The sequence below is a fragment of the Saccopteryx bilineata genome, chromosome 4 (assembly GCF_036850765.1).
Source record: "Saccopteryx bilineata isolate mSacBil1 chromosome 4, mSacBil1_pri_phased_curated, whole genome shotgun sequence".
Classification (NCBI taxonomy): Eukaryota; Metazoa; Chordata; class Mammalia; order Chiroptera; family Emballonuridae; genus Saccopteryx; species Saccopteryx bilineata.
Genome location: NC_089493.1, coordinates 52,501,985 through 52,522,484, shown reverse-complemented (window position 1 = coordinate 52,522,484; position 20,500 = coordinate 52,501,985). Strand labels below are relative to the sequence as shown.

General features: G+C 48.3%; 1 protein-coding gene across 2 annotated transcripts in view; it reads left to right on the top strand.

Annotated features, from left to right (window-relative positions):
- The first annotated feature begins 7,389 nt into the window (after nucleotides 1-7,389).
- SMAD3 (SMAD family member 3) overlaps nucleotides 7,390-20,500 on the top strand; it is a 124,574-nt gene continuing 111,463 nt past the window's right edge. The window contains exon 1 of one of the 2 annotated variants that reach the window (XM_066273082.1): nucleotides 7,390-8,127. In XM_066273082.1, the coding sequence (XP_066129179.1) occupies nucleotides 7,922-8,127 (206 nt within the window). In that variant the 5' untranslated portion in view covers nucleotides 7,390-7,921. Of the gene's footprint in view, nucleotides 8,128-16,714; nucleotides 16,734-20,500 lie in introns of those variants that run through there. The other variant, XM_066273084.1, reaches the window with a different exon arrangement.

Genomic DNA, 20,500 nt, shown 5'->3' with positions numbered 1-20,500 from the left:
TTTGATATAGTATACTCTATTCATTTTAAATGTAAAAATAGCTTGCTGATATATTAAAAATAAAGTTATCTAGTCTCGCTGACTTTAGAGAGCTAGATCTTCATTTTGGCACACCACACTTTGGTGGCTGTCCACATGCCTGTGTGCTTTTAAATATAAGTGCAATTATGAGGAACCAACAGGTTTTCCAACTGTGATTAGTTGTGTCCAGATTGCAGATGGAAGCTGGACGGAGGGAAATCCTGGGCCTGAGCCAAGCCTACGTGTGTGACTCTTACGATCTCAGAAAATAGGAAAGGGCAAACACAGTGAGCCCTGTGAAGGTATATACATATAAGATACAAAGACAGAAACATGTGAACCCAGGGAGAAAAATCACATGTTGTGTACCCGTTTCACTTAAACATATAGGGCTGGACTCTGTGAAGTAATATGACCTGAACAAGACAGATCTCAGAGGCCTAGGCAGACAGAGACAGCTAATACAACACATACCTCAATTTCAACACCTGTGTATATAGAGAGGGTGACACAATGGTAAAAATCACACACACACACACGTCTGAACTCTGGGATGGAGCTCCTACAGAGAAACCCGAAAGAGCTCTGTGAACCCTGCCCTAGACTCCACTGCCTGCCCACACGCCATCCTGTCCTCACCCTCAGCCCAGGCCCTGGGCCTCAGTCTGCACATAGCTGCCCTGTTCCTCACCCCAGGTTCAGTCCCCTGCCCCCCAAACTCCCTAAGTCAGACCTGGTCCTTCCTCTCAATACCTTCCTTGGGCAATGCCTACAGCCTTCTGTCACAGTCCCCTTCTCCCAGGGACACTCTGTAATCTACACTGGCAACCCTGCTGGGGGGCTCTGGGGACAGAGAAGCCCCCGCTGGGCTGGTGCTCAGGAGTCAGCAGTACAGGATGGACAACAGCAGCTGAACTCCCTGCATCGCTGGTCCCACCTCTGTGAAGCAGCAACAGCAAAACCACCTTGTGGTGACTGAGAACTTCAAACAAGATCCTACCCTTGAAGGCCCTGCCCAAAGCCTGCAGCCCAGAGCGCGTGTAGAGCAGCCCAGCAATGGCATGAGTCCCCAGGCCCTCGGTTCCTGGAGCTGTCAGGTCCGAGCCTACACTTTCCTAGGGGTTGCCATGAAGCAGGCATTTAAAATAGTTTTGTCTAGGTTCTTCAAATGAGGGATATCATGATTACTGGGCTGGAAGGTTTTGGAGACTAAAGGCTCTGTCTTTTGAGAGAACCAGAGAACAATTACTATACTGACTACCATGTGTTGAGTATTTTGAGGGTGAGAGTATAGGAATGGGGGATCAGGGTAAGGGTGGAAATAAATAAATAAATTCACAGATCCAGTAATTCATTTATTTATTTCCTCCCTTACCCTGATCCCCCATTCCTATACTCCCACCCTCAAAACATCTATGCCACTGTGTTCAACTTTTTTTTCCTATTTTTTTTTATTGTGGCAAATATATATATATTTGTATGTTTATATACATAAGATTTACCATCTTAACCATTCTTAAGCATACAGTTTTATGGCATCAAGTAGATTCGTGTTGTTATACAATTATCACCACCAGAACTTATTCATCTTCCTAACTGATGATGGGAAGTGTTACCCATTCAACACTAACTCCCCATTCCACCCTCCCCCCAGCCCCTGGCAACCACCATTCTACTCTCTGTCTCTATGAATTTCACTATCCTAGGTACCTCATATAAATGGAATATATAGTACTTGGGGTTTGATTTTTATAACTGGCACAATATCTTCAAGATTCATCCATGGCCGCTCATCAACAAAACAACACAGAATAAGTGCTGGCGAGGATGTGGAGAAAAGGGAACCCTCCTGCACTGCTGGTGGGAATGCAGACTGGTGCAGCCACTGTGGAAAACAGTATGGAGATTCCTCAAGAAATTAAAAATTGAACTGCCTTTTGACCTAGCTATCCCACTGTTAGGAATACTCCCCAAGAACACCAGCACTGTTTCAAAAGAAGAAATGCACCCCCATGTTTATGGCAGCATTGTCCACAATAGTGAAGACCTGGAAACAGCCCAAGTGTCTGTCAGTAGACGAGTAAATTAAAAAGCTGTGGTACATATATACAAGGGAATACTATGGGGCCATGAAAATGAAGGAAATCTTACCTTTTGTGACAACATGGATGGACCTGGAAACTATTATGTTAAGTGAACTAAGCCAGGTGGAAAAAGAAAAATATCATATGACCTCACTCATTTCAGTAATCCAATGAACAATGTGAACTGAGGAATGAAATTGAGACAGAGGAGAGATCAAAGGGACCAGAGGAAAAGAGGACAGAGGGAAGGGGGATGATAGGATGGGATAAACCTTAAGGGAAGGGGAGAAGGGCACTATAGGGAGGGGGACAAGGGAGATGTTGAGGGGAATACGGGGGAGGGGGGATGCATTTTGGGCAACACTAGAATCTATGTAAACACAATAAATTAAAATCAATAATAATAAAAAAAGATTCATCCATGGTGCAGCATGTGACAGGGCTTACTTCTTTTTCAGGCTGCATAATGTCCCATTGTATGTATATGCAAATTCTTTTTATCCATTCATCTATCAATAGACACTTGGGGTTGTTTCTATCTTTTGGCTATCGTGAATAATGTTGCTAGGAATATGGGTGTACAAACATCTGTTTGAGTCCTTGCTTTTGTTTCTTTTGGGTATATACCTAGAAGTAGAATTGCTGGATCAAGTGGTAATATGATGTTTAATTTTTGAGGAACCACCATACTGTTTTCCACAGTGGCTGCATCATTTTACATTTCCATCTGCAATGTACAAGGGTTCCTATTTCTCCACATCCTCACCAACACTTGTTATTTTCTGTTATTTTTATTTTATTTTATTTGTATTTTTCCGAAGCCACAAACGAGGAGGCCATCAGACAGACTCCCGCATGCGCCCGACCGAGATCCACCCGGCATGCCCACCAGGGGGCGATGCTCTGCCCATCCCGGGTGTCGCTCTTGCGACCAGAGCCACTCTAGCGCCTGAGGCAGAGGCTACAGAGCCATCCTCAGTGCCCGGGCAAACTTTGCTCCAATGGAGCCTTGGCTGCAGGAGGGGAAGAGAGAGACAGAGAGGAAGGAGAGGGGGAGGGGTGGAGAAGCAGATGAGCACTTCTCCTGTGTGCCCTAGCCGGGAATCGAACCTGGGACTTCTGCATGCCAGGCTGACGCTCTACCACTGAGCCAACCGGCCAGGGCCATTTTCTGCTATTTTGATAATAGCCATCCTATTGGGTGTGAAGTAGTTCAATGTGTATCTTTTTGTTTGTATGACTTGTTTCAAAATGTATATAATTGTTTCATATATATGTAATTTTTACATAAGTAGCATGTTATTTGACTTCATTATCTATGTTACTATTTTCACTAGAAACTGTTTTTAAGATCCAGCCATTTGTTTTGTATACACAGACCTCATTGCTTCTAACCTCTGCATCTTACTCTATGGTGAACATCAACTATATCCACACCTACTGAAAACATACTATGTGCTTGTGGCAAGCTCTCCGCAGGGGTTATTAGAGTCCTTACAACAACCATAAGAAGTAGGCATTATTATTATTATTATTATTATCCCTATGACATGGGTGAAAAAACAAACACAGAGATTTAAGGGGCTTGCCCCAAGTCACTCAGCTGGAAGTGGTAGAACTAGAATTTAACTCCAGTCTGCCAGGTGCCTGGGGAGAGCTCGCTGTGTGTAAGGTGCCACAAAGAGCTATAGAAAGAGTTCCAACTGAGGACTGAGGCTCCCTCTCTGGTGAGGGCACTGTGATGAGAGTTCAGGGTCTGACTAGATCCTGACTTATCTCCATACTGCAAATCACCTCCCTTCACCAGATGTCACTTTATGTCCGTGTCAAATAAAGACAGAACAATTTTAATGCTCTTTCTAGACTCACCATCTGTTGATAAAACACACTTTAGCCAGAGAAAAAATAATCAGGATTGAAATCAGGTGTTTCTTTCCTTCCAGTGTTCCACCTGGGAGCCACTCCAAACATATGAAAACCCCTTGGCAAGTCTGCTTACATGGTTCCTTCCTGATAGGACTGACTATTCTCAGGGAAATACAGTTGCTGCCTCTAGTCCCAGCCCACCTCTCTTGAACTTTGCACTTACCATGATGAAAAATTAACTGGGCTAACGTTTCCCTTCCAAGGACAACCTCTGCAAAAGCTGGCCTGGCTGGGCCCCAGGAGACCAAGCGCCAGAACAGTTCCTATCCATCTGGAGCCGCCCACCCATTCCCTGCCAGAGTCAGGGAGCAGGCAGGGTCCTCTTGGCACCCAGAGGAATCCACTCTGCAGCCCGCCTCGCTGCTCTGTGAAACTGGGCTTGTTCCCTCAGCTCTTTCAGTGGAGAAATCGAGGCTAGAGGAGAAAGAACTAGCCCAGAAATGGCACTTGTTGGGTTCACAGTTAGGTCCAGCAGTTTTTCTGCATGCACAGCTGTCTATTTCCCACAGATGCCAGCATGCAAAGGAATTTCAGGAAAGCATCGTTAGTCACACTAACTAGCTACTGACTAGTTATATCCTCCCCACAGGAAAATGAGAGGGCTACCTGAGGGGCCCTTCCCATGCCATGATGTTTCAGGGTTAGGGATATGCCAGGCCCTTCCACTCCATTTAATCTGCAGGTCTGTCAGTCTCCTTACCTCCACAGTGCAAACTGCCTTCCTTGACCAGACCTCACTTCTGCCTGTGTAAAACAGGGGTCCCCAAACTTTTTACACAGGGGGCCAGTTCACTGTCCCTCAGACCATTGGAGGGCTGGACTATAAAAAAAACTATGAACAAATCCCTATGCACACTGCACATATCTTATTCTAAAGTAAAAAAAACAAAACGGGAACAAATACAATACTTAAAATAAAGAACAAGTTAATTTAAATCAACAAACTGACCAGTATTTCAATGGGAACTATGCTTCTCTCACTGACCACCGGAAGTATGACGGGGGGGGGGGGCTGGATAAATGGCCTCAGGGGGCCGCATGCGGCCCGGCCCGCGGGCTGTAGTTTGGGGACCCCTGGTGTAAAATAAGGGGCTTGCATCGGAGAAGAACAATTTTAATGCTCTTTCTGGATTCACCACTCTACATATCAATAGTAAGATCCCCGTCCCCAATTCTTACTGATGAGAGAACAGAGGCCCAATGGGGTGAAGGGAGGGAGAGAGCCAGGGTTGAAAGGCAGTCAGTCGTTGATGAAGCTTGAGGTCCTTTCTCTTTGACCACCTTGCAACAGTAGGACCTGCTTGATTTGATTCAGGTTAAAATTAACATTTTACTAGATGATGACTCGGCCCCTTTCTCCTAGGCACACACCTCCCACCCTTCAGCTTCCCATTTTTCATTTCAAGGGTCCCAGGAATGAGTGCGTGTCTAACTGAACTGAGCTCCCTCATCCACACTGCTTTTCGTGGCCTTCTCAGTGACCCCAAGGCGTGCCTTTCCTGCTTTACAACATTTGACTGTTTGCAAACCTTTTCACATTAAGTTCCCACACCATCTCACAGGTGAGCAAACATTTCTTGTAGTGTCACAACAGTAGGCCTGTGTAATGAACTTTTGTTTTGCAAAGAACTCTATCACCGAGGTCAACATTACCTTCCATAACTGTAAGACTGGGTGCTGTGGCAAGAATGTGGACTGAGGCCTCACAGAGCCCGGGGTTCTGATCCCCTCTGCTGCTTAGAACCCTGACTGAGTATTGTAATTTCTGTAAATGGAAGGCCTAGGGACATCTATCTCCAGGGCCATTGTGAAGATTAAATCAGAGGGCAGCACTTGGGCTGCCTGGAATGAAAAAAGCCATCAATCTGTTGTCTTCCTTCCTTTGCTTTTGTGTTGAGGGCTTGGAAGAAGGGAGTGAAACCTAGGGCCACAGTGGCTCCGAGTTAGCCAAATGACCAGCCAGAAACGAGAACCAGGTCCATAAGCCCCAGTTGGGGTTCAGGGATTCTGCTTTAAGGTCCAGGCCGGCTGGGACTTAGAAGGGAAGGGTAAAGAGCCAGCGCTCAGCAGCAACAGCTGACTGGCTTGTGGGAGGCCCTTCTCTCCAACAAGCCAGGGACCCCCGCAGCTTCTGCGCTGACTTTGTGGATTCAGCCCAACCTCACAGGGCTTTGTAACTCACCAAGCTTGAAGGCTTGCAGATAACTTCTTTCTTACACCGGGGGTTTCCCGCTGTTAAAAACAAACAAAGGCCTCAGATACCAGGCTACACGCCTGGTAGGGGAGGGGCAGCATGAGAAAGGCCCGGAGGCCCTGGGGTAACTAACTCCTGAAAGCAGTTGAAGGCTTGTGGGCAGATGAACCTGAATTCTGCTGGTGGAAACAAAGTTCCCAGCGCTCCCCAAACCCCGGTGTTTCCTCGCTTCCCAAGGCTAGCTTTTGAATACATAAATTACCCGAGTTCTCCCCTTTTGCCCCACTGTTTGCAAGTTCACAGCTTTGGGGGGGGAAACTCTCTCCTATTTATTGAGTGTCGAATTTCGAATGTTTCTGTATCATAAGATTCCAAACACCCTGTAATGTAATTTCCTCCCAAAGATAAATTCTAAAGCGCCCCCATTCATTCTTTTATGAACTCAACAGATGTCTTTGCAGCTCATTTTCTACCGGGCATTCATTCACAAGGCTCAAGGGACGCCTGGCTTCAGCTATTACCCGTCCCAGGGAGTCACTGAGGTTCCCAAATATCCACCTTTGAGATCTCACTTCTCCCTGCTCCCTACTCCTCCTCCGGGGCTTTCAGCCGGTGTGATCTCAGCGACGAGAGAACAAAAACAGTCCCGGGGGCGGGCGCCCGCCACTGTCCCTGACTGGGATCAGCGCGCCTGAGTCCAAGTGCGCGCCCCGACTTCCTGGGCCTCAGCCTTCTGTAGGCTCCCTCCCGGACCAGGGTCCTCCCAGGGGTGCACAGCCAGCCTTTGGCCAGACGGCGCTCATTCGGTGAGAATCTAAATTCTCCAGCCTGCAACTCCAACTGAGCTTCCTGAGTGTGGGTTCCGCGCCGGAGGCCCCCGCTAGCCTCTTCTTTCCCACGACTTCCTCCCGGGGCCCGCCGGACTCAGGTCGGGGCCGCGCGGGGTCCTGCGCTCTCCAGCCCTGGAGGCCGCTGTTCCCAATCGCTCACGTGGGCGTGCTCCACGCGGGGCTGGGGAGGCTGGGGAGGCTGGGTACCCTCCCGGAGGCAGGGGGCGGGCAGGGCGCCCGGGGGAGGAGGTGGCGGGGAGCGGGGGAGGAGGCGGGGAGCCCCGGCGGCAAGGGGGCGGTGACAGCGCTTGGAAAGGAGGCTGCACGCGGATTTGCATGAAACACAGACTAGGAGCGGGCGGGAGCGGGAGCCGGAGCGCGGCGCACGGCCCAGGCCGGCGCAGGGAGCGAGCAAGCGAGCGGTGAAGGAGGCGGGCAGCGGAGAGGCCAGGCTTCCGAGGCGGAGGGATCTGCGCATCAAAGCGATCGAGGCGAGCAAAGTTTGGCTGGGGGTTGGACTTTCTTCCTGGAGGCGGCACCCAAACAGCCACCCCGTGCGGAAACCCAAACTTTCTTCTGCCACTCCGAGGCTCGCGGCCGCCGCCTCCGCCCCGCGTTCGGGGCCTGCCAGACCCGGCGCCGCTGTCGTCCGCCAGCCGCCTTCCCCACTGCTCTTCTCTCTGCCGTGGTAGTCCCGCAGGCTCCAGCGCCTGGGCCCGGCCCGGCCCGGAGAACGGGCAAGTTCGCCGAGAGTTGAGGCGAAGAATTTTGGGCGTCCCGGCCCAGCGCCCCTCTGCGCCCCCGGCGTCCCGCCGCGCCGAGCCCCGCCGGGGGCGCCCCTCGGCGCCCGAGCGCCCTCTCCAACCATGTCGTCCATCCTGCCCTTCACCCCGCCGATCGTGAAGCGCCTGCTGGGCTGGAAGAAGGGCGAGCAGAACGGGCAGGAGGAGAAGTGGTGCGAGAAGGCGGTCAAGAGTTTGGTCAAGAAGCTCAAGAAGACAGGGCAGCTGGACGAGCTGGAGAAGGCCATCACCACGCAGAACGTCAACACCAAGTGCATCACCATCCCCAGGTGGGGGCCCGGGCGACCCTGGGGGCGCGCCGGCCCAGCCCCCTGGCGCAACAGGGCCAGCCGGGTGGGGTTGGATAGGGAGAGAGAGAGCGAGCGAGAGAGAGAGAGTATGTGTGTGTGTAAGGGGTGAGGGGGGAGAGAGTGTATGTGTGTGTGTAAGGGGTGAGGGGTGGGAGCACGGGCAGAAAGGGGACCCCAAACAAAACCTCCTCTGGATTTGCAGATTCAGAGCCTGGGGCTTCCACGCGGCACGCTCACTTCCAGACCTCACATTCGCTTTTCACCTCCCGAGAAGGGGGTGGGGGTGCTGCTGGAATTGACCGCCCCCACTCCGGGGAGCTTCGGGCTCAAAGTTGAGGCCGCTTTGTTCGGCTCCGCCGGCCGGAGCCCCTCCTCCGCTGCCGCCTCCCGCCCCCGCGGCCCGCGCTCGTGGAGGTGGTGGTGTCTCTCCCTTTCTTTTCTTCAGCCCTGTACCCCCACGTCTTTCCTCCTCAACAGGAATGCAGTCGGTACAGCTGGGGTTGTGGGTGAGGAGCGGGAGCCTTGTGATTGACAGATTCCTTCTTCGTTCTCTCTTTGCCTTCGGGATTAGCATTTTTATCGAGTATTTTTAGACTTGGTTGTGCCAGTCTCCCGCCCCACTCCGCACACACTGACTTTGGTTGCAGCGCAATGCTCTGACTTTCAAATATGAGACAAGTGGCAGAGAGTAGGGTTCCCTCCCCCCTCGGCTGTCTCCCCTGACCGCTTTATGCCCTCCTTTCAGTCGGAGATTTCGGGTTGATGCAGAACCGAGGGGGTCTTAGAGCCGGCCATATAACAAAACGCACCGAAAGTGGGCCTCGCAGTGGCCTTTGCATTCCTGCAGAGCCCTCCTTCCCAAAGCGCTTTGCCATCTGTCTGGACCTCCTTTATAATCCACGTTGCGCTAGCTAGGTTGGGGTGGAGGAGCTCACAGATGGCTGATAGAAGGGGTCAGTGACTCCTCTTCAATCCCAGGACTTTCTGTTAGTTTAGCTGTGCCTCGCTGGAGATTGGGGTGTGGTGGGCACCTTGGCCTCCTGTCTCTCTCAGCCTCTGAAGTCTGACTCTGTACCAAGGAAGTGTGTGTGTGTGTGTGTGGGGGGGTGCCCTTGAGGTCCCAGGCTGCAGAGGAATGAGTAGAGGATCCCCACGACTTGAGCCCCACAGAGACTCATCCTTGCTTGTGGGCCAGGAGAGGACTCCATCCTTGGCCACCTGCTTGGAGCAGCTGTACAAGGGCTGCCAGCCGTGTCAGGCAGGCACAAAGCAACATCTGTCCCTGGGAACCCAAGGCTGGCCTCCTCTGGAAATAAATGCCACATATGGTGGGAGCGCTGACTTAAAAAATAATAATTTTTTTTTTTAACTGGGTGGATCCAGTCAATAAAGGGGGAGGGAAGGCGGTGTGCTGTCTGGGAAGTGCACTCTGGGCGTGTGATCTGGAGCCAGAACTGACTTCAGAGGAGGTGGTGTGATGTGATGGTCAGTGAGCCCTGGGTTCTGGAACCAACTCTGCTTCTTAATTCTTCTTTATCCTTTTGGTGGGTAGGGTGAGTGAGTGTCCTGCTTCTCCTGCCTGGGGAGGTGTTTCCAAAGTCTACCTTCTTAGCTGCCCAGGTGCATTGAGGACAGTGCTTTATGCCTTGGAACAGAAAAAAAAAATCACTTATAAAATAAGCAGCTGTGTAAAGCGTTTTACAGTTTACAGAAGACTTTCATGAAACTAAGAAAGAAACTCCTGGGAAACAGATAAAGCAGTTAGGCTTAAGATTTATCTCAATTTTTTTAAGTTGAGAAAACTTTGGAGGGGAGAGGTGAAGAGGCTGGCCGTGGTAGACCTGGGATTCTGACCCAATGTGCTCCTTTTCCGGGCCCCCTGCTGCTGTTTACTTTGAAGGTTCTGAATACATTCTTTGTTGAATGTTAAAGTACTGTTAACTGGGAGTGGGGGGAGAGGGCAGTGTGGATCTTTGTTGGTAAGGTTGCTAATGTTCAGTCTGTGGGCTGGGGACAGCCTGGAGGGGTGCCTTGCTTTCTCCTCTGCCTTGGTAAAAGTTTGACCTCTGGGGGCACATAACTTTGGTCTGCTTTTTCCTCTTCCAAAGCTCTCTGCAGCCTGAGGCATATGAAGCTTTCTATGTTTCTGAGAGTTCAAGCTAACTAGCTCCCTGGTCTCTCACCACTGTGTTAGGACCAAGACATCTTCTACCTGCCTGGCAAGGACCTAAGGAGGCAGATTTAGTTTCATCTTTTCTCAGGGAAACTCAGTTACTTGGGTGGATCCAGACAAAATGGATTTCCATCCCTGGGTTTTGTGCCCACGCCGCTGGGTCACCTTGTCTCCCTTGGCAACAGTCGCTGCTGTTTTGGTTGTGGGCAGAAAACGAAAGGCCATGTCTTGGGGACGTGGTTAGCTGGCCTCATGCTAGTGACATCCGATGTGTCTATTAAGCTCTGTAGATTGTGGTACTGCTTGTCAAATTGTCTCTCTACATACTTCCTTTTATAAGTTATCCTACTGTGTTTGAGGGTTGGGGCACTGGGTACTTAAAAGCGCTCTGTGAGATCTGGGACCTTGGGATTTAAGAAGCCCTCAGTCCAAGGAGATTTTGACAAGTGTGTTTTGGCTAATATGTAACTATGATTGACAACAGGCAGTTATGGCTGTATATTAGGGCCTTCCAGACTGCGTGCCTGCTTCTCTGTTGCACCAGCTCTAACCTGTCTCTGAGGTCAGAAGAGCTGGAGTGATACAGGCTTATTGATACCAAGAATGTAAAAGAGACTAGTGCCAAGGAAGTGGTGAGAGCCTGACTGCGGCACACTTGACGCGGGCTCTCAGCATACGCGGAGGTCGCGCAGGCCAGGCAGCACGTAGGTGGTATAACATCATCTCACCCCTCACCTGCTTGAGTACCTGAGTAAAGCTGACCAGGTAGGTATCTTCCTGACCAGTTTCTAAGAATGGAGTCCTAACATTTGCTACTGAGGGATAGAGAAGATGGGTACCTGTTTTGTCAGCAATCAGGAGCCGGGCACACTTTAAATGACTGTTCTGATGGACTCTGATAATTGGTGCCTCCACTGATAGGATCCATGGCTTGGCACAGCTATTGGGAGCTGGACCAAGCTTACAGCCGGGTTTATTTGGCAGGGAATTTGGGCTTTCTTGTGTCAAAGCACCAAGTCCAGAAGAAGATGGGAAGATTTTCTGGTACGCACCAACTCTTGCCTCTTTGTGCTTCTCTTTTAGCACAGCCTCCTCCTGGTAGCTCTCGGGGCTTTGCCAGGCCACCCTCACCCTAGGAAAAGGAGAAAAGACCCCCATCTTTAGCACTTCTTTCTCAGACTTCTGAGGACCTATTGCCAAGGCCACTTGTTAACCTTAATTAGGAGAGGGGCTGGGTAGAGGAGGGGCTCGCAGGAGAGGAGCTGACTATGGCTTGGAGCCGTGGCTGAACCCAGAATCAACCTGACATTTCTTTGACGTTTGGAACCTTGGAACTTGCTGGTGCGCTCAGAAGTTGAGTGTTTGGGCTGTTGGCATGTTGCAGACAGCCCCTTGCTCACAGGTCCTAATTAAATGTTAGAGTTGGAGTTTGTTGATTCATTGTTATTTATTGGCCCTCTCATGTCTGAGTCAGTATTCCAGGCAGTGGGGGAGGATGCAGAGGTAAATTTGAGATGGCCCCTGCCTGTGAGGAGTTTACACTTCAGTAAGGGAAACATTAATAGGGCATTATTTGAGTGTCTAATATGTCCCAGCCATCCAAAGAAATAGGAACTTTAGGACAGAGTGGAGTTTTTTGGTGGAAAGGAAACACCTGTGATGAGTCTCAAATATTGTAGGAGTCACTCTGTTACAAAACAAAATAATGACATCCATCTCTTTTCTCTGGAAAAAAAAAAGCATAGAATTCAGGTCCTGGATCTTGCCATTTTAATACCTGGGTGGATTTAAGAGTTTACTGAATGTCTCAGAGCCTTTGTGCAGATCTGTAAAATCAGGATGAGATAGGCTTGTGGAAATGTTTTATAAACCAGAGAGTTTGACAGATGTGTGTTATGCTTAGCCCTCTGTGTGTATCACTCTTTTATTATTCAGTTATTTAATCGTTTGTTACATATTAGGGAGCTCCTTGTCCAGAACGAGAGAGATTTGCCCAAAGACACAAGTAAGGGGGGGGACCACTGACTCTGTGGGAGGAGGTCGGAGAGGAGGAAGGGGTCCGTATGCAGTGGAATGCCAGCAGGAACACAGGAGTTGTTATCCAAGGGGTGTTTCTGACTGCAGCGTGATTGTCAGCACTTTTGGTGTGTGGGGCTAGTTACCTACAGGAATGAGGCAGTGACATCTTTTCTTCTGCCTTCTGTTAAACTGAGCACTGCTGTGAATAAATTACCCTATAGCTTGCACCAAAGGGCGAGTGACCTCTGAGCAGTATTTTGCTCCAGAGTCACGCATTCTCTCTTTGAAGTGAAAAGTCAGTATTCCAAACCTGAAATTCAGGTTTCCTCTGTGGGAACAGCGCCTTTAGATCTATTAGCTCAGAATATAACAGAGCGTCAATAAAAAGTGGACAACTTGGAGATGATTATGGGTGCTCAGCATTTCAGAGTTTCTGCGTGACCTGGTCTTTCATTTCACTGCTTAACACTTGCTGAAAACAGATTCTTTCAGCCCGAGTTTCTGTGTAGAAGTAAGCACTTTTAATAAGACATTTTGAAAAGTCTTTGCAAGGATGTAAAGTTTTACATGACAGTTCTAATAATATAAAAAAGTCAATGAATACAATAATCATTTAGTTCTCTGATGAGAAATGCAAGAAGCTGATGAAATTGAGAGACTTTGGCTCAGCTGACATCAGGAATCCAATTAAAATGAGGTTTTTTTTGAAAAATATATATTGGTTTTAATAATGTAAACTTGTAATTGCTGTATTATAATGGAAATAAAATTAACACGATTTAATGGATTGAGCGACCATTAATTTTTTTCACTTGTTAATTTATTAGAAGACTTTAATGCCATTTGATGCAAACAATGCAGCCATATTATGCATGCGCTTCTTTATGAGAAAAAAAAAAAGGCCCCAAGCAGTGCTTGCTTTACAAGTTGAAGTCAGACTTGATTCTCATTGCCTTATTCTCCCTCCTTTTTTATCTACCTCTCCCCCAGCTTCCTGTAAGTGCAGTTACGTTCTCTAAGGTGGAATGCAGCTTTCTCAAACAGCCAGGCTCATGAATAGTCCTAGTTAACATTTGTCCTTGTCTCTTTTGAAGTAGTGAACTATTAAAAAAAATCAGCCTGCCCCTTCCCCACATCCACATCTGATGCTGTTGGTTGGCTGGGGAGAGAAGTGCCCAGAAAGACTGCTCATGAAGGCACCTGCTGTGCGTGCCCGGGGCTGGGAGGGTGGCCGGCCTTCTGCAGACACCAGTGGCTGGTGCGCCCTTGGATGGGACTCACTCCTCCCCAGTGAGGGCTGAGGGCCGGGAATCATCTGTTGACAGCTGACAGGTTCCCAGGCCGCAAGCCTTCAATCTGCAAGCACAATGGTTCCTGTAAACAGCTGGAGACTGCCATTTTTAACCACACCCTGCAGAAGTTTGGTTTCTAATTTTACTTGACTCCAAGTTTTAGAACAAAGATTCCAGGAGAACTTGTACACTTCCTTTTTATGCTTTCCTGCAGTGCACCCAAACCCTGTGCTAGGCAATAGGGACAAAATAGTGAGGAAGGCAGCCACTGTCCCTGCCCTCCTGTCGCTTCTGGCCCACTGATTGCCAACGTGGGTTTGGGTAGTGGAAATAATGGTGTATGTGTTCACTCTAGTTAATCTTTAAATACTGTTTTCTTGATGTCAGAGAGCCAAATCCCCCAAGCTCTGCAGTTTATTGACTCCTGATGAGGGTAAGAGAGAGAGAGAGAGAGAAACATTACTCTTTGTTTTGACTTAATTAACAGTTTTAGAAATAACAAATCTATAGCACAAGTTGCGCTCTCTGCTGCTGATTAGCTGAGGCCTCTCTGTAAACAGCAGCCTGCCACAGTGGCACACTGCTGCACAATGTTTTGACAGAGAGACACAGTTTAAAGTGAAAACACAGTAGAAGCCTATTAATTAAGAGGATTAGCTAATTCTGGACTAGGCTAAAGTTTGTTTAGTAGGCCTTTTCTCTTCGTAAATGCTGTCAAAGAAATATTAGTTATAAGCAGGGTTTTTGGGGTCATTTTGAAGGCAGGAGACAGCAGACCTAGCTAGGTTCTAACCGGTGATTTTCAACCTTTTTATACTTGGGGGCCAGCAAAAATAGGTGAATTATTTTGGGGACCATTAAAAAGTCACCCTGAGCACAAGCAAATTTGACTAAGATTGTTGGTTCTATTAATCTTTATACAGCATCAGCGTGATAACTCATTTGCGGACCAGCACAAAATTTCTGGTGGACCGGCACCAGTCTGGACCAGTGGTTGAAAAACACTGTTCTAGACTTAGCTCCGTGACCTGGGGCAAGTCACTTCATATCTCTGGGTCTCAGATGTTCTTCACTGGAGGACAGGCAGGATAAGTTCTATTGGAGGGTCTAACTTTAAAGCGGGTTTCAAGCAAGCATTTTAGAAGATTCCACTTGCACAAATCCAGTTGATCAATGAATCACCAATCTTTCTTAATGGCTAATGTCCTAAGACCCTATCAGTCTGGTGCCAATCCATTTATATAAATAAAAGTCATGAACTATCAATCGGTCTTTAATTTTGGTTATTTCCCCCCATGCTGCTCCACGCCTCTCCCTTACTTGTGAGTCAAATCAGAGATATTTAACTATAAAGGAATATAAAAATAGCTGACTACCAGGTTGAAGATGAGGATTTCAGTGAGCAATTTTTCTTCTTTGTTGCTATTTTTGACTATTCTCAGAGCAGGAAGTTTACTTAAACTAATGACCACAAATGGCTAAAAATGGTCATATGTAAGGGATGGGCATTATAGAGGATACCTGGGGAGAATGTTGGCTCATATGTCAGAGTTTACCCAGAAAGCTTCCTTCATTTCTTTTCAGGCATCTGTATAAAGAAAGACTGTACTTGATGGTGTGAGCACGCACCTTTTGTCAGGCAGCACGGAGGTTACAGGTTAAACCCTAGCTAGGAAATGAAAAGTGAGTTTTTCCTGAAATAGTACCTTTTCTGTATCACATGGCTTTCCCCGCTTACATCTGGCAGGTTTGCCTCCTGAAGGCTTTGCTGGGGGTTAAGAATGAGAGTGTTGTTCAAGAACCACAGTGTAAGGGTTCACCTCTGAAACCCACAGTCACAGAGATCTGGTCACTTTTGCTGCTAAGCATTGCATCACAAACTGCCGAGCCAAGTCGTAGCTCTGAGGTGTCACCATTTTTTTCTCTTTAACTGGACTCTTGAAAATAGTAATGCTTTTTGGGTGTGTGTTTTTAAAGGTCTGTTTTTATGCTGTCATGGCTCAAAAATGCCAAAAGGCATTTTTTCCTTAAAAAATCACTTCTGGGCTAAGCCCAAATGTGGAGTAATGGCTCCAGAAAGGACTTTTTGAACAGTTACAAGTGGCTGAAAGCAGGCACCACGGATGGAAATTGGGTTTTCCCCTTTGCTGCAGATCTCCCCCACTGTCAACTTTCTCTTGCCCACATTGAATTTCAGACTCAAGGTGAGCCTTATTTCTCTATGTGTGGGAGGGCAGAATGAGCTAGTTTGTTTGGCTACTCTTTAAATTTTGTGTGTCGCCATTTATCCGTATCCAAAGAGATTTTTAAAATATCACCTGGAGAGCACAGGTGGGGGGCTGGATGGACAGGAAGAGCTCAGTATTGAAGAAAGACCAGAGAAAGCTCTGGATTCTGACAGACCTGGGTTTGAGTCTGCCCATTACTAGCTATCTGGTAGCCTTGGGTGCACTTGCCTCTATTTATTGAGCCCGGGTTTCCTCATCTGTAAAATGGAGATGGCAACACCTACTTCAAATAAATCCACTCAAGTGAGATCAGATAGATCAAGCACTTGGCTGGTATTTGTTGTTCACAGCACTTAGTAGGTGCTCAGTAAACCCTCATTTTCCCTTTCAAGGGGGAAATTTGACTGATGGTGTCAATCAGTTCCAGTAGGGGACCCCACCACACTCCTTGCTCTCAGGGCTCACTATTTGGAGAACCTTGGTTTGGGTAGTAACAGAATCTACCATCAGCACATGAGCACCAGGAGCACATATCACACCACTTGTTGATCTAGGGCCTGCCAAGCCATTGAAAGAGAAACAATTCGTCTACTTAGGTGGTTCTGCCCTTCCCCATGCCCTTCACTACCATGATTTAAAAACATTGTTTGGCTGACTAAAAATAATAGTATTGAAAACAAACTTGGATGAATCAGTGCTCCTGGGGCGGGGGATGGGTAAGGTCCTGAAGAAGAAATGCTGTGACTCACGCACATGTCACTGATAGCCTGCCCGGAAGTGTGTGGTGTTTATTGTTGTTGGTGTTTCTTAAGACCCGGTTGGAAGGTAGTTCTGGCTTTCCCTCAAGTACCACCTTGCCAGTTGATTTGGCTGGTAAGTGAGAATGGTCAATGTCAGAAATTCATGGCTCTGATATAACCTAGACATGGGTGGTGGGCCCCTGACGACACATAGCAATGTGTAAGAAGGGACCCGGGCTGAGAGGGCCACACTGTGCCTTCTTCCAGGTGAGCTTTTCATGGGGCAGAGCTGTGGGGCCGGGGGTGGCCCTTCTGGAGCTTCCACCTCCTTCTTCCAGGCCACACTTCGGGTCCTGACCCATGGGTCTCGAGCCTGCTTCCACGTCCTGTGTGGGCCCTCTTCCCCAGGTCCCTCTGCCTGAGAGCAGATGGCACTGACCAGGGACAGTGTGTGTGCCGTGGGCTGACAAGGGGTGCAGAGGCCTGGAGGAATCAGAAGGACCTTGGGTTTATGGTGTCTGAATGGGTGTGCAGGAAGCCCTTCTAAGTGTGGACTGGCACTGGGGGTGGGCTGGGATTTGAGGCCAGTTGTCCCTGGGCGTTCACATTCCATTGTGCAACCAAGGAGTCAGAGAATTCTAAATTCCAAACCTGGCCTTCCAGGTTGTATGAAGGTGTCTTTCAAGATAGCAGAATAAAACACATGCTATTTAACAGTTTGTTACCTTGATTTCTGCTTTTTGAATGTGATATAGTAGGGGCCTTCCTATGTACTCTCTCCTGAGGACACGGCCACGGTAGAGGGAGGCAGGCCTATTTTTAGCACCATTCTCTCAGTTGCGGCATCATTATACGGACAGGACTGTAGGAATGTCCTCAGAGATCACCTCCCCTTTCCTTGAACCCAGATCAGAGTGACTGTGGATGAGGAAGAAGGTGATGCATATTGCAGCTGCCCATCTGATGTGGAGCAGAGAGCTGGACCTCTGACCATAGATTTGTTTGTTGGATACACGTATTGGGCACTGACTTGGGCTGGGCCTCAGGAGATGCAGAGATGAAGTCCTGTCTCTAAACTGTGCAGAGGCAAAAAGGGATGGAATGACCATAGTTACAGTGGGCTGATGGGAGAAACTCTAGTAATGATTTAATGTAATGTTGTTTGGGAACCTAGGGGAAGAGCAGCTCTTTCTAGGGGAGTCAGAAGGCTTTACCCAGCAGGTGATGCTGGAGCAGGACCCCAAAGGCTGGATAGGAGCCTGGGAGTGGGGTGAAGGCTGCGTGAGCACTGGCCAGACAGAGAGCATGCCGGGCCTGGTGTCTGGGGCAGGCAGGATAGTTCAGGGTGGCCAGAACGTGGAAGGAGGAGTGTCCAGAGAGGAGTTGGAGAAGGATGTTGCCAAGGGCTTTGGTCCACCAAGCTTGGCGTTTGGATCTTGCCTGCTTTGTAAGCGCCCAGGAGATTTTCAGGGAGTGGCACAGATGAAGCCACTATTCTGTTCGTGTTTCATTTTCTCCCCAACCCATGGCTGGTAACAGCAGGTTTTCTGCCCGAGTTATCCAGGTCAGAGTCATAATCCCTTATACCACCATGTGGACAGCTTTAGGCTATGTCTGGACCAGGGTGAAAATACCGTTTGGTTTGCTGTCAGGAGAGAAGACGAGTTGTACAGCCAGGAGGACTCTGGGAGCCCCAGCGCTCAGGTAATTAGCTAGTGAGTCACGCCAGCCTCTTGACACGGATTCCTTGGGAAAGTGAGTGGAGTGTTCCTGGGCTCCATGCAGATGCCTGCCCTCCCCAGGCAAAGACAATCAGACCTCAGCCTCTTTCTGAGTTTCCCCTGTGCCTGAAACCGCGCCTCCATGTGGAATGTCTCTGGTCAGTGTTTTTAATTTCTTCATTGATGAACATCTAGGCCAGGCTTCCCAATTCCAAACCATACTGCAATTAGCAAAAATAGCTAGATTTTCTACTGCAGGCTCATCAAAGGCTATAAGCCTACTAAAAACAGATTATATTCCTTAATAAGAGAGCCATAATAGTTCCTATTCGTGGTGTTCATTAATTTTATCACTGAGAGGAAAATGAAATTATTTTGGCTATTTAGAGATTGGGTACAATTTACCTTGTCTGGTTTGAGTCATCTTTCTTCTTGTTGTTGTTAATTTAAGTTCATAGGTTTTTAGAAGATGAAGTTTTGTGTCCATAGGCTGAGTCTAGTTCACAGACCATTTTGAAAAATGTGGAGTGCGACCTGATGCTAAAGGGGCAGCATACTGCAGTGGACAGCTCTGGCCAGCCTCCAGGAGACCCATGTTCAACTCCCTGCTCCCACACTTACTGCTCTGGGGACTGTGAACAAGTCACCTAACTCCTTTGAACCTTCTTTTCCTCACTAGTAAAATGGGAAAAGAATCCCTCCCTGGTAGGACCCTTGAAGTTACTTACTTCAATAAGCTATGCATTGAAAGCACTTTGCAGACTGGACGACATTCTGCAGTGCTGCCTCCTATTTCTTTATGCAGCGCGAGCCTAGAGTATTGCTAAAACCCTTTCTGACTGAGGTGGGGTTGAGGCTTCCACAGGCACTTGCAGATTTTTATAGAGAAAAACCATCAGTGACGCACAAAATTCAGTCGGAGTCGGAACTCAGGGCATGCATCCTCCAGGGCCTGGTACAAGAAGCTTAGGCAAGGTGGTGCCTTCTGCTTTGTCCAAGTAAGGATTTGGGTCAGTTGTGGTGGTCCATAGCAGATCACTTGAGCCCTCTTACCTGGTGATCCTGGGATGTGGGACACGGACTGAGTCCGACTATATGCCAGACACGACGATGAGCCACCAATCAGGTCGTTGATCTGTAGTCATCTGCGGTGCCCTGGGACGGAGCAGTCGGCCCTGTTGTTAGAGGAGAGTGAGGCTCTGAGGTGTCAGTGACAGAATAGGAACCTGCACTTAGGTCTCTGGTTCCTGACCCCAGTTGTCTGTCTCCAGGTTTCCCAGAAAAGGCTACCGTCATCCTCTTGAGGTCTCGTGACAAGAGATGGATCTGAATTTGCCTCCAAAGCTCTACCCCTTCTAGAATCTCGGGTGACTACGTGATTTATTGCACAAACCAGGACTGTTGTAAGAGTGGAAAGGGGCACTGCTCTTATTAAGCATGGCCAAAAATTGGGCATAAACCTGATCTGTCCAGACAAACATAGGTAAATAGTCACCCTGCCTCTGTGCCAGGGGTTGTGATAGCTGACCAAGGTAACTGGCAGGATTAGATTAGCCAGTTTATATGCCACTTATAAAGCGGAAGGCGGCAATTTTCAGCCCTTTTAAATCTCATTGCACGCATAAACTAATGACTAAAATTATGTGGTGTGCCAAAAAATAGATTTTTTTGTTGATCTGACAAAAATATAGGTATAATTTTGGTTCATTCACACTGGATGGCTATCCTTGGTGTTGGCTGTTGTCATTTTTTAAATTTGACAGTCTAAGGGAAAAGAGATCAGTGCCCCTGATTAAATAGTCAGGTATTACATGTTTTAAAAATTCTTGCAGTACACCAGTTGAAAATGGCTGGTATGAGGGACTGTTCGTGTTATTTATCGATATTGTAAATGAAATGAATGGTGTAAGGTCATTCAGAAAGTTGGCAGCATAGTATTTTAAACCTGGATGAGACCTTAGAGATAATCTAATGTAGTCAAGTTAGCAGTAGAGCTTATTTAACTGGAGTAGGAAATGGGGAACACTGGGCTACGCTGGTGGCTCCTCTGGAGGGAAGTGGGCAGAGGTGGGAGGGGAGGTGGGTTGTGTCTGGGGAAGTGGGGGTGTCAGCGAGGGCATGGTAGGACCTTCACTTGGCTCTAGAATGTCTGCATCCTCATCAGGCCATGTCCCTTCCA